This window comes from Natator depressus, chromosome 16 (assembly GCF_965152275.1).
Source record: "Natator depressus isolate rNatDep1 chromosome 16, rNatDep2.hap1, whole genome shotgun sequence".
In the NCBI taxonomy this organism is placed as follows: Eukaryota; Metazoa; Chordata; order Testudines; family Cheloniidae; genus Natator; species Natator depressus.
In genome coordinates this window covers 13,890,826-13,904,905 of record NC_134249.1, presented here as the reverse complement: position 1 = coordinate 13,904,905, position 14,080 = coordinate 13,890,826, and the positions used below count along the sequence as shown (strand labels likewise).

Below are 14,080 nucleotides of genomic sequence, written 5' to 3'. Positions count from 1 at the left end.
CAATACTAACCCATCTAGCAGATACGTTCTGTAGAGTAGGAGGGTCCAAGTATCAGGCAGCAGGACAGAGAGAGAGGTGGGGGGGGGCAAACATATGTTAAATTAAAACCATATTTATACTTCAGACTTTTTGAAAAACCATCTAGGTGATGATTTTCTATAAATGCAGAAAGATTTACTATCAAAGGATTACATGAAAAGCACCCTCAGCTTAATTCACCTCTTCTGTACCAGAGCCCACACTTACTAGAATTGACGATATTTGATGGTGGTGTATGAGAGTATGCTTAAGTCAGACACAGTTGTGCTGTAAAAATATCGTATTGATCTCCTTGCAATTCTGAAACACTGAAATTATTTTTCATTTCTAGAGAGGCTGTTGACCCTTGCTGCCTCTCCCTAATCATGGGTATTACTAGTACATTGGATAGGAACTTGCAAAGTGATCTTAAAGACTGTGGAGTAGTCTCTTTAGAGAAGTAGTGGATACCCCCTCCCTGGAACATTTAAACCTGGACTATACAAAACACCTTAGGGAATAATCTTATGGTTAGACACAGGATAACAGAATTTTCCCCTTTCTAATTTCTATCATAATACAGAGTAGGTAATAAGACAGTATTGGCATATTCTTCAGTTCTGTTCTTGGTATTTAGTATTCTCCTTGCACTACGAGTCCAGCTCTGGAGCTACCAGATAACCATTAGGGCTTGTCTGTATATAGAATTACCCTGGGAAAGTGAATTCAGGAGCAGACACGTTTTTTAAAATAGTCTTGAATCAGAGACCCCATTAGCTGTCGCTCCAGCCCCAACTCCTGAACTCAGAAGGTGATCTTGCACTCAGCAATTCTGCCTCTTAGCAGCAGACACCTAAAACCCAATTGATCACAAAAGGAAGTATGGATAAGATGCACAATGTGAAGAATAATTAACAATCCCTTCTCAATGGGACACAAATGATTCTCTTTGGGAAATTCCCTAAGGACAGCTCCTCTGTTAAGACAGACTGTACCTGGTCTCCTGAATCCACTGGTGGAAAGCATTAGCATGCTGAGCAAACTCCTGGCGCAATTTGTCATTTTCCTCCTGTCTTCGCTGCTCCTTCTGCAGCTCTAACTCACGTTCCTGAGAAACAGGGAAGTCATTTTACACTGAGAAAGAACATGGCACCTTTATCATGCACTGAAATACAGAAACCAAGCCAGCGCAACAGTGAGATCTGGAGCCCAGCCCAAGACTGAGGGCCTGTAGGTCTCTTGCCCGACTGCTCCACTAGTCTATAACTATGATCATCAATATTCCTACAGAAGTCTTGAGAATCAGCATTGAAGTGAGCCTTGCAATCATAATACTGTAACAAGACAGGTCATAAAGAACAGAGTATCATAGCTACAAGTGGGAGATCATTATTTGTTTTTGGGGTCTTTCAGGGAGAGTGGAATGGGAGGGGGAGGGTCATGAAGTAGCAACCCAAATATATGGAGAATGGAGGATTTTGGGAGGTGCTAATCCCACAGAATTCCTTTCAGAAACATTTCTGTGCTACCAGATGAAGGTGTTTCCATTTGTAATGTTTTATTGCTGAATAAGAGCACTGATTATCTGGATAGACGGTGTCCAAGGAAGAATTCAGAGGCAGAGTGGCAATGGGAAGAGACTTGTTCCAATTTACCTTGATGATCTTCTGCAGGTTCCTCCAGGTCTCTTCAAGAGCCTCCATAGTGAACCAAGTATATGGGTTGGAGGCTACACGGAAACTCTTGATCTGGCGATCCAGCTCAGCTAGCTGGTTGAAGTCAGCCTGGGCGGAACTTAGTGAGGAGCGGAAAGCATCATGAGCCTCTCGCAGTGCCTTGATCTCCTCCAGTGAGTTACACCGCACAGGGTCAGTCAAGTCCTCCTCTGCATTCTCAAACCAACTGTTAAAGGCAGATGCCTTCTTTGCAAAAGTCAGGAACAGATCCTCAACCTCAGAGAGAGAAGACAATCTAGGTGTTCACTTAGGCAATAACACAAATAGAATGTATTCAAGCAGGAGGATCTGGTATTAAGAACATGCAATAAATAATACATAATTTGCACCTGTTGCTCCTTTCTTGCAAGGCAGAGAACTAACCATAAGTACTATTCCCATTTTACAGATAGTGCTATTCCTCCCCATGACATCTCCCCTAAGACACAGCCTAAGAGGCCCATCTCATCCTCACCCACAGCTCTTAGGGGCAAGGCCAGACCTTTTCAGGAAGCAAAAGCTGTCTCTGGCCTCCAAGGAGACAGCTGTAGTGGCAGCTGGGGAGACAGCAATACATTTTGAGGCTTGGGAACCATCTTAGAGAACTTCCTTTAAAAAACCCCAAACAATTCCAAGTCAGCAGGTCCCTGCTCACTTCTGTCTAGAGAAAGGGGCTATTTTTCAGTGGTGGAAATGTTGAAGGGAGGGGCACTTTGGGGACAGCAACGGTAGAGCATGTTGGCTAGGCAAGCTGTAAAAGGACAGTTGGGAGAGGTCAGGGGAAATAGGAAACAAAATTTTAATCTAAGTTTTGCATTTGGGAATTGTGTTTGTGTGTGTAGTCTGTCTTGTATATTTGGACTGTAAGCTCTTCAGGGCAGGGACTGTGTCATACTTTGTATTTGTACAGTACCTAATACTAGGCCCTGATCCTGATCAGAGCCGTTAATAAATTTACTTTACAGTAGCACCTATTAACAACATAAAGGAGGAAGTAATTTGTTCAACACCACATAGCCAGTAGCAGAGTTTGGACTGGAACCCAGAACTCTAACTCCCAGGCCCCTTGCAGTGACCACTTAACAATACTGCATCCCTATCTAAGTGTTTTCTCAAAAATAAAACATAGCAGAAAATCTGTCCTCAACAAATTGTATTTTAGTTAAATAACTACAATTATGATATACAATTGCACACGACGTAGAAGGCTAGTTCTTTAAAACAACTCCACTGTCAATACCTTTTCCATGAATGCTTCTCACGAGAAAGTGTTTGGTGTATGGTGTTTTGTGTATGTTTTTACACAGCTTGCATATCAAGATTTTAAATCAATGCTGTGCATGACTGTCAAGCTTTATAGCGTTCCAAGGTCTGTGTTCTCACCTTTCTGAAGTGCTCCTGGGCCTCCAGGAGTTTCTTCTTCCTAGCAGCAGAATTAGCCAGCAGCTGATTCCAGCGTTTCATCAAAGAAGCATGCCGGACCTCAATGGCCTTTGACTGGATGTGTTTGGCTGCCAGCAACTGATCTTTCAGTGCAGTGATGTTTGCAATTCCTTCCTGCTGGAAAGCCTGGAGACCAGCGTCAAAAGTTTCCTGCAGCATTAAAAAGGAAGAGACTAATGTAGATTAACTATATTTATGGATGATGTAGACATTGTTTTAGGTAAATGCAAAAATAAATGGCAGGCCCTCCAATATTCATCTGCCTGATGAGCATTCAAGCTCCATTGCTTCTCTGGCTCAAAGCACCTTGTACTGACCTGTTTGGTGAGGAGTGTTTGCACAGAGGAGAGATCCCGTCCATAGTCATCCGTCTTCAGACTGTTCTCCTTCTCACCTGGATAACGAAGTAGAGACTAAATATAAACACCCACATTCCTTCTTCCTAAATTTGGGGAAGGGATATCACTGCTCAGCAAATCAATGGCTCAGACTACCACTCACATCCGCTTAGTAAAACAAGGTTAGTCAGAAACCATTCTCCATTCAAGAAGGGCTATAGCGTTTTCATTCACCTCCTTTGTCAGTGCACATATGTTTCAATGCAGCACATACCTATCCAAGACTCTACTACGTCGGCTTTCCAGTTGAACTGGAGGAAGGCAGAGTTCTCATCTAGTTTGGCCTTCCTTTGAGCTGCCGCCTTCTCCAGATCTGACACTTTGCCCCTCAGGCCTTTTATCTTTGCAGTTATGTTCTCCTCATGATGATTGTTCTGTGGAATAGGAGAAAACAGTTTAGTTCCCACGTGATTTAATCATCTTCCACACACCACTGGAGGAAATCTAGTCCTGTTCACCAAATTAGGAAGAAATACACTTAAAACATGTAGGCATCTGAAGGACTCCTTGGGATACTTATGAGAATTCCTAAAATGGATACCAAAGCCGAGGACAACAGAAGCAATTAAGACTAGTGTTCTCAAAAGAACTGAAGGGAGTTAGCTGCTCAAATCCCATTCTGAGTTTGGTGCCTAGCTCCCCTTAGGTTGCTTTGACAATCTCAAACAGGAAACATTAGCTCATGACTAATACAATAAATCCTGCACATTAACTCACAAGGCAGCCCACTAGCTCTAACAACATGGGAACAAACCACCTCGATTCACATTTAGGGATTCTCCATTTGGTGAAGAAGAGGGCCTCATTCTACCTTAATATGTGCCCCAAATGTGAGATAAATCAGGAATGCAAACAATTTACTCCTGTTTTTTTTCCCCTGTATTGCTAGACTATTAAGGCTTTCTGGGAAGTAAATATACAGATAGAAAACAAAAGCATGGGATGGATAACAGCCGTTTTAGGTCTTTCGGAGAAAATTCCAATTCAATTTATGTTTCACAAAGATCTTACTGACTAGATGAGAAGTGTTAAAGATAATGGGAAAAGGTATCATGGTACACAAATGGGTGTGTCAGAGGCCCTAAGCATAAAAGACAAGAATTCTTGGTCTAGTCTAGCACAGACCCATACGTAAGAATCAACTGGGATGGCTGTTTGTGGGAAAGAGAAGTTAAGTGACTTGCCCAAGACATCCAACAAATCAGCAACAGAGCCAGAATTAAAACTAAGGAGCTTCTGTTAACAGTCCACCATGCTGCTGTCTCTAAAGTATTTAAAATCAATTATATGCCAAATGCCCTGTTATTGTGGCTATAGAGAGCATGATGTGTAGATGGTGTTTAGTTTTCATTTTTTAAACATACTTGCAGCTCAGTGTTAAGAGAACAGTGAATCTATTTGACATGCTGACACTTTAAAGAACGTTCAAGGCATTTTTCTTACCAGGTTACACTCACCTTCTTAATGAGGTCCTCTCCATTAGCACAAACATCATTCACTCTGTCCTTGTGGACAGTGAAGTCAGTTTCAAATGCTTCATGCTTTTTCAGCAAGCCCTGCAGGGAAAGCATGTTCACAAGTCACTTTACTACATAATTTTACTTCTCAAGATGACTGCTTATAAAACAAGGATGAAAATAAAGCAAAACAAAAACATGATGATAGTATGCCTGCAACACATCAATCAGTTCAATACTCACCATTACAATTAGTTAGTTAGTTTTAGCTAATATACATTCTGGCTATTTTTTGGGGTGTGTGAGGGAGGAATAATGGTTGGGTATAGTCCTGTATATAATCCTTAAATATAATGTTAAGTTAGTTTTCTTTCACCTTTATCCAAGGAGAGATAAGGTCTTCTCTATGAAGTCCACTAGAGACCTCACCATGCAGATCTAATTTACCTGGAAAGCATTTAGATCCTGATCCTGCAAACACACACATGCTTAATTGTAAGCACATGGACAATATTTAAGTTAAGCAAAAAAAAGATGGATTAGAAAGATTCTGTTGCTTCTTGCTGCTGCTGAGACTCTTCTTCTTTGCAACTCAGAAGTGGGATTAAAAAAACATTTAAACCATTTTTACACAATTCTGGGGTTGCTTTGCATCAGTCCAGTCCTCCAGCACAAATAAAAGCAGTCTGCTTTAATTAGAGCTGCCTACCAAAGGCCCAAACCCACAAGACCCTTCTAAATACCAGAGAAAAATCTTTTGAATCATTTTCATAGAAGGATCATCAATATTTTATACTTCTTTAAAATGAACAAAATGTCTGACTTGAAAAATAACAAAAGGGTATTTTAAATTCTAACCATTACATGTTATAAATAGCTGGTAAGGAGAGAACCAGAACAGTACAGCTTTTGCTTACTTGGATAGCAGCAAGTGTGTCTCCATAATCCTCACTGGCTACCAGCGTCATTTTCTCATTGATCCAGGCTTCCTCCTCTTCCACATTTGCTACAAACTGCTGATACTCCAGAGACTCCTCTAGACGTTGACCACTGTAAGAGGAATGAGAGGAAGTGGTGGAAGGAAATCACAGGTTGCATTCTGTACATTCAATTATGATGTGGAAGCAGAATAACTACTAAATGTAGGTGCACTGGAGGTCAAGACAGGTGAAAGGACGGCCTGCTCACTACCATCAACGCTAAAATGTGATCATTTTACACTAACCTCTTTCCTCCAGAAGCTGAAAATGACCCCACTGTGACACTGCCAGCTCTAGATCTACCCTAAATCTACTATGTAATTCACCAGGCCATTTCACAGTCCTTACATTTCCAGAAATTATGTATTCCCTCCCCCGTGGTCTCTATTCAGGAGAGCACAGCATGGTGGGAACAACAATGTCAAGCCTCTAGCCTCCAAATGAAGAAGGAATAAATGCCCCCAAAGTTTAGATTGTGTTCAACTAAAGGAAAAGACAAAACTGAAGTTAGTACTGATCAGCATTTACGAATGAACCCCTTTTCACCTGTCCCCTCAGGCACGGCCTCAGGAGAATGCAGTATTAGCATTTATTGCATTGATATTGTTGATGACCTGAATCAAAGATTGCAAGATTTGGCTGCTACTCATCCCTATATGTTTCATTCATAGTTCCTGGTGTAGAAAAATGATTCTCACTCACCGAGCTGCTGCCAACTGCTTTAACTCCTTCCAGTGGTCTACAAACTGAGCTAGTCTCTGCTGTATCTCCTCCTTTCCAATCGTGTTATCATCTGACAGTTTCTTACCAGTGTCTAACACACCCTGTGAAGCAGACAAAGCACACATCTGTATTCTCAGTGTTTTCAATTGTCAGCAGCAATGCTGCTTTCTCCTCATGATTTATCTGCACTCCTTTCAACTCCTCAGTTTTGGGTCATTTTTTTTCATAAACATACCCTTTTTCTTCTTTCCTCCAGTTCATGTGTTTTTTGTGGATTTAGAATCAAGGTGAGGAGTGTTATTGTTTGAAGAGGAAGGAACTTCCTGCCACTTTAATTTAAAATACTCCATATCTTTGCTTAGTCACACCCTTCTTCAGGAGCATAAAGAAGTCTGATTTCCTTTGTGATCTGCAGAAACATCTCAGGCTGCACAGATCTAAACCAGTGATGTTTGTAATTGATTTGTGATCCAGATTATATAAATGTTAAAAATCTATAACTTGACTATACAGAGTACTACACTTTCTATCATGACTGGTTATTTTCCTCATCCAAATGTTTGCCTGTAACCTACACGGTTTGTGTTGGAAACAACACAGCAGTACCTGTCATGGAACAGCTCTTCAGCTGACTTTTTTTTTTTTTTTTTTTTTACCTGGATGGCAGGTTCATGAGCAGCCAATTCTGCTTCCAGACGTTTGTGTTTCTTTCTTAGGTTCTGCACTCCAGTTAGGTCTCTGCCATAGTCCTCTGAGCTAACCAGCAGCTTCTTTTCCCTGAGTCCCAGAGAGGAAGAGGAGGAGGAGGGGGATGAGTAAAGTTTGTTCCTTTAAAGGTCAAACCAGACAGATATAACAGCTGCCACTGAAAACTTGACACTTAACAGCTCTAACAGGAATGAACATTACCTCCTTTTGTATGTTTCACATTCCAGGACTGGAGTTTACAGCAAATTATTACATATATTTAAAGTGGTAAATAAAAGGATTTTAATGGGGTCCTCTGTTTTTAGCATTTGATGGCCTTTCAGCTACTTTATAATACAGAGGATCCAAGGCAGAGAAATCAATATAAATAATGAGGATGTTCCCTACAACCCAGCACTATGAGCACCTTTGAAGCAGTAAGCCATGCACCTGACTTATAAATGTTAGTCAACAGGATTCAGCTCTCATCACTTTAACCAGAACAGTTTCAAAGAGGGGACAGGGCGCTCCCTTTATATATGTATACTACAGAAATATCCACTCCTTCCCTCCCTTTGAAGCTTGAAAATAAGTATAATTCTCCAATTTTGATCATTTCTATTTGGCTAACCTACACATATTGATGGAGTTGAACCAGCACAGTTCTTATTTCCTTGATTATACACCAGTCATATCAATAGTATCAGGATCCATACGGACACCTCTGGAAAGCGTTTTTCCTTAACTGCTATCACAGGCCAAAATAGTAAAACTAAAAACTGCTTTCAGCGGGCTCATAAGTGCCTTTTTGAAAGAAATTTAAAATTGACAGAGGCAGAGTTTAAAAGATACACAGGATTCATAGGATTTTTAACACAAGATTATAGTCAAACCTCAATTTTTTCCTAGCATTGACCATGCTTCCTGAAGCCTGACCATAGATATCTATAGACATTAAGACCATGCCCACACTAGAGTTGAAGCCACTTCTGCATGCTTCCCCGAGCACTGTGGGCAAGGGGTGTGGGGGGTGTGTGTGGGTGTGTGTGTAGCTGCATTATAGAACTATACTATAGATTAGACAAGACGGCATACACCTGACGAGTGGGTAGGTAGTCTATGGCATAGTTAGATTAACATGGTTCTTGGGGAAATCATCTTTTTCCTCACTGATATGGTAAATTGTGCTATGAACACTGTTAAACAACTGCGTTGAAATATGGTTGTTGATAGCATGGCTATAATATGGACATCGCCTCAGACAATGCTACATCTAGAACTTCTGAAGTACATACTTGATCCAGGACTCCTCATCGTCCATATCCCGGAAGAACTGATGCAAGCGGTGGGACTCATTCAGATTTGCACGGCGGGCAGCTGCCATGCTCTTGATCCGCTGGAAGCGCCCATTAATAGTGTCTCGCTTGTCCTTTACCTGGGAGGTGTCAAAAGCACTGCTGGTCATCAAGCTGTCAGCCTGGCCATTCAGGTCCTTCAGGCGATCCTGGAATCATAAGCAAGGAGTGTATGAAGAACGAAAATCTCAATTTTTGAGTGTGTAGCCTCAGGACAGGATCTTCTCTTCATATTCATGATGTACACACAGAAAAAATGTATTTCTACAGGTTTAAACTTTACAGCATGTTGCTATGGCATTCTTTGATTACTATAATTTCCTCTTCCTCTGTTAGCAGAGGAGGTGCTTACCTCATGGGCAGATATGTCAGCTTCCAGGAGTTGGTGTTTCTTCAGCAGGTTATTTACAGATGCCAGGTCTTTTCCATAGTCTTCAGATGCAAGCAGAGCCTCCACCTGGAAAAGGAAGAATACAATTACATATTGCAGTTTAACTAAGAACTGCGAGTGTAATGCTCTTAGTTGTGCAGGCGACTGGTTGTCTCCTCCAACTGTCCCCAATGCAAGTTAAGTTTGTGAACTTTGTCTCCCTGCTTGTCTCAGACACGGGAGATTTTATGCAAGCACGTTTCCTGTCAACATCAGTGTAGGCAATGACACAAGCAATGAAACTTCCCAAACACTTGTTTTTTATTCTCTTAAGAATTTTGTACTAAAGAATCATTTTTGCAGCGGGAGTTTTAACTTTTTCATGCCAGCAACTGAGATTTTTTTGGAGCACATCACATATCAGCAAAGGGAGCCAGTATCAGAGAAACTGCAGTCCCTTCAGAGTGCATAATCCCCAATCCAGGGTGGTCAGGTACCTCTGACAGCCAAAAGTCAAAATCCTTGATTCCAGTATTGAAATTCTGCTGTTTGTTGGCTTCCTTCAGCTTCTGACTCTTCTCTGCTGATTTCTGCACCAGGAACTGCCACTGGTCAGCCAGAGCAGCTAAACGTGCCTGTTACAAAAAGGAGAAGATAAATGCTCAGAGCAAAACAAAATCCCTAATAAATGTAGCAAATGAACACACTGTACACATTTGGTTGCTGCTTCTACAACTATAGATTATGCAGTTATTCATGCGATCTAGGAAAATTCTCCATTGTATGCCTCTCCATTTCACTTTTACATTCTGACAGAAGAATCAGAACACATTACTCATTCCCAAGCACAAATGGGACAAAACAGTTCTCATGCTCCATACTGCATAGTTAAACAAGGAATTTAAAAAACAAAAAAACACGCTTCTACAAAACAAAGTGGTTTTCCTCATTCTAACAAAATGTAACTATAGAATCAGTGGAAGGCTACATGTCATTAACTATCCTATATGTGCTGCACCTACCTTCACTGCATCCTCACTGCCGGCACACGCTCCCCGATCAATGAGAGAATTCCCCATGTCAATGACTCCACGGATCCGGTCTGCATTGGCATGAAGTTCAGCTTCAAAGGCCTGGTGTTTCTGGTGTTTGCTCTGAATGCAGCAAAAACAAAGCTGTTAAGGACTGGACATGGGACTCCTAAATTATTCTCATGGGTTGAGAAGAGAATGCAAGAATGTTCTGCATAGACAGGGTTAGAAGGAAGGGAGTTTGTGTGAAGCGTTTCCCCAGATTAGACTAAATACCTTATGTAAAATGATGAAAATCCAAATCTCTCTCTAGGCATTTACATCACATTCACCACTTGCTCTCTCAGTCTTACTAAGTGAGCATTAGGCTGTTTTTGAACCAGCATGTCTACCTGTGATTGAACATTTACACTAATATTCCTATATCAGCATATATCTCCTGCATTTTAAAGGGGGCTGCAACACATTTCTAATGTTAAGCTTTGCTATTCTCCAAATATGGATTTCTGGTTTACATGGCACCACCGCTAAAAAACATTGACTGTGTATGTATGTACCCTGAACATGGTGCCTGCTCCACACTAATCAGGTCTAGAGGTTTATGACTTTTCCCATCCAAACCCATGGGTCAGGAGGAAGAAGTCCCCACCCCAACCTGCACTTTTCTGCACACCTTTCATATTAGAAGATATGGAGTCATCATAGGACTAAATTATGTGGTCAAACAATGAATTAAACATAGTTCGCAACTCAAAACTATTTAAGAAACAATGCTTAGCTGTTTGTTGAAATTTGTCTTCACTGCAAATTGAAGGCACCACGAGAACAACAGGAGCCACAGGAAGGGAGTGAATAAGCAGTTTTCTTTCAGAAACATGCATACACCCACCATAAGCATAAACAATGGGACGAGAACGACAAAACAGTATTTACAAGTATCAACTCCACATGCTAGTAACACTGGACACATGGGAAAAATACATTGTCCTGAGGGAGAATGGAAGGGAAGGTGACTGTTAAAGTAAAAATAAAACAAGAAAAATGCTACAGTACTGTTATGAAAAATTCTGCATGGCCTGCTTATTCTGGAAACGGCTATTGCTGAAGGCTGTGATTATACTGTACATCAGCTAAAATCCACCCATTTCTTATAAATTCATTATGCGGGAGAATGAAAAAAGCTTCTCATAGTACAAAATGTCCATCTATTACCACCAAAACAAATTCACACTCTAGGGAAATGACAGACGACATTTTTGCTTGAGTAGCCAATATATAGATAGTGCAGCCTCCAGGGCCAGAAAGACAAACACTGCTTCCTTCACTTGTGCCCCTCCTTCCTTACCCTAGTCACTCCTCCACTCTTCGCTTTGCTCTCTCCTCTTTCTGATTCTTCTCCTCCTTGGATTCCTACCACTCCCATCAGCCTTCTACATATACTCTCAGTTCTGCAATCTTCCCTCTACTTCTTCCACACTGCTATCCCTGCAAACTGTGGGTCTCCCGCTTTCACTGATAAAATTTCTGAAGGAAGGGTGACTCCAGACATACGTTAGTGGAATTGACATCTCATGGCCATGGGTTAATCACCACAGCTCTAGGTCCACCAGGAATGAGGACAAGACATGTCCAGTAGCCAAATATTTGAAAAAGGAGGATGACAATCCATATTTCTGTTTCCTTATGAGCCACCCCTTAAAGAACTAATACCACACCACAAATTAAACAGATCATGCAGAACACATCTGCAAAACAAATACATAAGTAAATGGTGTTTAAGAGGCATTAACTAAACAAAAAAGCAACACCCAAAAACACTGAGGCTTATGGTAACATCTGTTTGGAGGTCAATGAATATTAGAAAATGGAAAAGAAACTGGATGAATTAATGGATGGAGCAACAGACTGAACACAATCAGACTTTGTGCTCACATATAATCTATACAGAGGAACAAACACCTACCATGGCAAGTCCAACCAAACTACAAAAAACTTACCAGCAATTTGGAAAGCTACAAAACAGATCAAGAAGAGAAGAGTTCAGTGCAGTCATACTGATCCACATATCAGTATTAAAACAGAGGAAATCACTTACAAAGTTTTTCTTTAATAATGAAAAATAGATGAAGACTGCATCTTAGGGCAGTAAGTGGGGGTGGGACATAAGAGACATTTATAAAAGGTAAATACTTATTTTATCATCTAGTCATTAGAGAGAAGAGAGGATAGGATGTCTTATCAAATTTACACTGGAGCATAACTGCCTAGGGATTTATGTGAATTCTGGCAGCATATTTATGTGGATATTATATTTATTAAAAAATAATTACTGCCTTCTATTTTGGTCCTTTCTCTATGCATATTGCATGTCTCCATAATGAAAGGATTGCTTTATTTACATTTTCTCTCCTTTAGAAGATTAATTCCAAACAATCTGTTATCCCTTTAACATGGAATTGAAATTTTTCCTGTGCACATCCTGTTATCAGCAACAGGATATGCCACATGGAATTAAAATTCACTCCATTTGACTTTCTTGGTCAAATAATTATTCACCTGGATGTTTGTGGGATCCTTATAGGATTCATCACTTGCAGTTTGGAGTTTTTCACTGATCCAAGCCTCTATTTCATCAACATCACGGCTGAACTGCTGGAGGGTCTGAGATTCTCCCAGTTTAGACCTCTTCTCAATCATCTGAGCTTTCAAACGACGCCACCTGTACATAATCAGAGATATGGTTCATACTCACCAGTACCTATAAGAACAGGCATGAAGTAGGAGACTATGTACCATCATAACAGCGATAAATTGTTTCTAAACAATTTCCTTCTTTTCAGAAGGTATCCGCAGCTGATCTAACAATGAAATTAGTACACCAACCTGTCCAGAACTTCATTGCGTCTGTTAGAAACGACCCCTTTAGCATAGTGGTCAGCAGAAATCAGCTGGTCAGCAAACGATTGCAGGGCAGCAATTTTTTCTTCCTGTTCAAAACAAAAGGACACAAGTTGGGTGGATTCAGGTACCGCAAAAAACCAAAAAGCCACTGTGTCAGAACTAGAATAGGGCATCCTTTTGAAAGAAGGCTGGTATCTTGTTAATAGGAGTCTAAGGAAATCAGCCCTATGTCAGGATGAGCAGAACTCCACTTAAGAGCAAGTGGGGGATCCTGCAGATCAGACATTGAGAAGAAAATTCTTTTGGCCTCTGTGCCAGAACTACAGAGGCACTTCTCTTAGGATCAGAAAGGGCTCTTCCAGGATTTAGAGGAAGTGGAGAAACACTGATTTTTTTCAGTGTAAGGACTTGCAATACAAACCATTAAATCACAGTCTTTTCACAAGAAATCTGCTGTACTGTGATTCATGCTACCCTAGTTAGGTAAATACCTATTATTTTATTGCATCATGTTCATAGCCAATCAATAACAAACCCCTTATCTGCAGTGATAGTAGCTATTTCTCATCTTTGTAACCAGTTTCTAACCTGATAAATATTTAGAACAAATCTTTATAGGGTTCTAAACTTTAGAGTCACATCACCAACATCAGATCTATCATATCCTGCTGACCTTAAAAGAAACTTTCAAGAGCTGAATGTAAAATAAAATAGAACAACTGTCCCCCACTTTGGATACATCCCTCACCTGGACATTGATTGCTTTATCAAAGTCTTCATGTTTCTTGATGAGAGCCTCCACACTGTCTAAGGAATCGCCTTTATCTTCTGTGTTCAGGAAAGCCTCCCGGGCAGCCATCCAGTTTTCTGCTTGTTCACAGTCCCGATGAAACAGCTAAGGAGAAGGAACACAGGTAGGAGAATACTAGCCAGTGAGTACGGCCCACTGGTGGGAGTGAAATAAAAATTTCCTTAAGAAAGCATACTATTTAAAAAAAAAA

General features: G+C 40.7%; 1 protein-coding gene across 8 annotated transcripts in view; it reads right to left on the bottom strand.

The window, feature by feature from the left end:
• Positions 1-14,080, bottom strand: part of SPTAN1 (spectrin alpha, non-erythrocytic 1) — a 72,585-nt gene that overhangs the window by 7,406 nt on the left and 51,099 nt on the right. For 4 of the 8 annotated variants that reach the window (XM_074973924.1, XM_074973927.1, XM_074973926.1 and 1 more), the window contains 18 exons: positions 13,828-13,974; positions 13,062-13,165; positions 12,735-12,897; positions 12,176-12,190; positions 10,170-10,301; positions 9,645-9,782; positions 9,130-9,234; positions 8,718-8,926; positions 7,392-7,512; positions 6,715-6,836; positions 5,950-6,082; positions 5,033-5,131; positions 3,790-3,949; positions 3,495-3,571; positions 3,118-3,327; positions 1,675-1,971; positions 1,015-1,127; positions 11-28 (listed from right to left, as the gene is read on the bottom strand). In XM_074973924.1, the coding sequence (XP_074830025.1) occupies positions 11-28; positions 1,015-1,127; positions 1,675-1,971; positions 3,118-3,327; positions 3,495-3,571; positions 3,790-3,949; positions 5,033-5,131; positions 5,950-6,082; positions 6,715-6,836; positions 7,392-7,512; positions 8,718-8,926; positions 9,130-9,234; positions 9,645-9,782; positions 10,170-10,301; positions 12,176-12,190; positions 12,735-12,897; positions 13,062-13,165; positions 13,828-13,974 (2,363 nt within the window). The remainder of the gene's footprint in view (positions 1-10; positions 29-1,014; positions 1,128-1,674; positions 1,972-3,117; positions 3,328-3,494; positions 3,572-3,789; positions 3,950-5,032; positions 5,132-5,949; positions 6,083-6,714; positions 6,837-7,391; positions 7,513-8,717; positions 8,927-9,129; positions 9,235-9,644; positions 9,783-10,169; positions 10,302-12,175; positions 12,191-12,734; positions 12,898-13,061; positions 13,166-13,827; positions 13,975-14,080) is intronic. The other 4 variants (XM_074973925.1, XM_074973930.1, XM_074973929.1 and 1 more) reach the window with 1 other exon arrangement.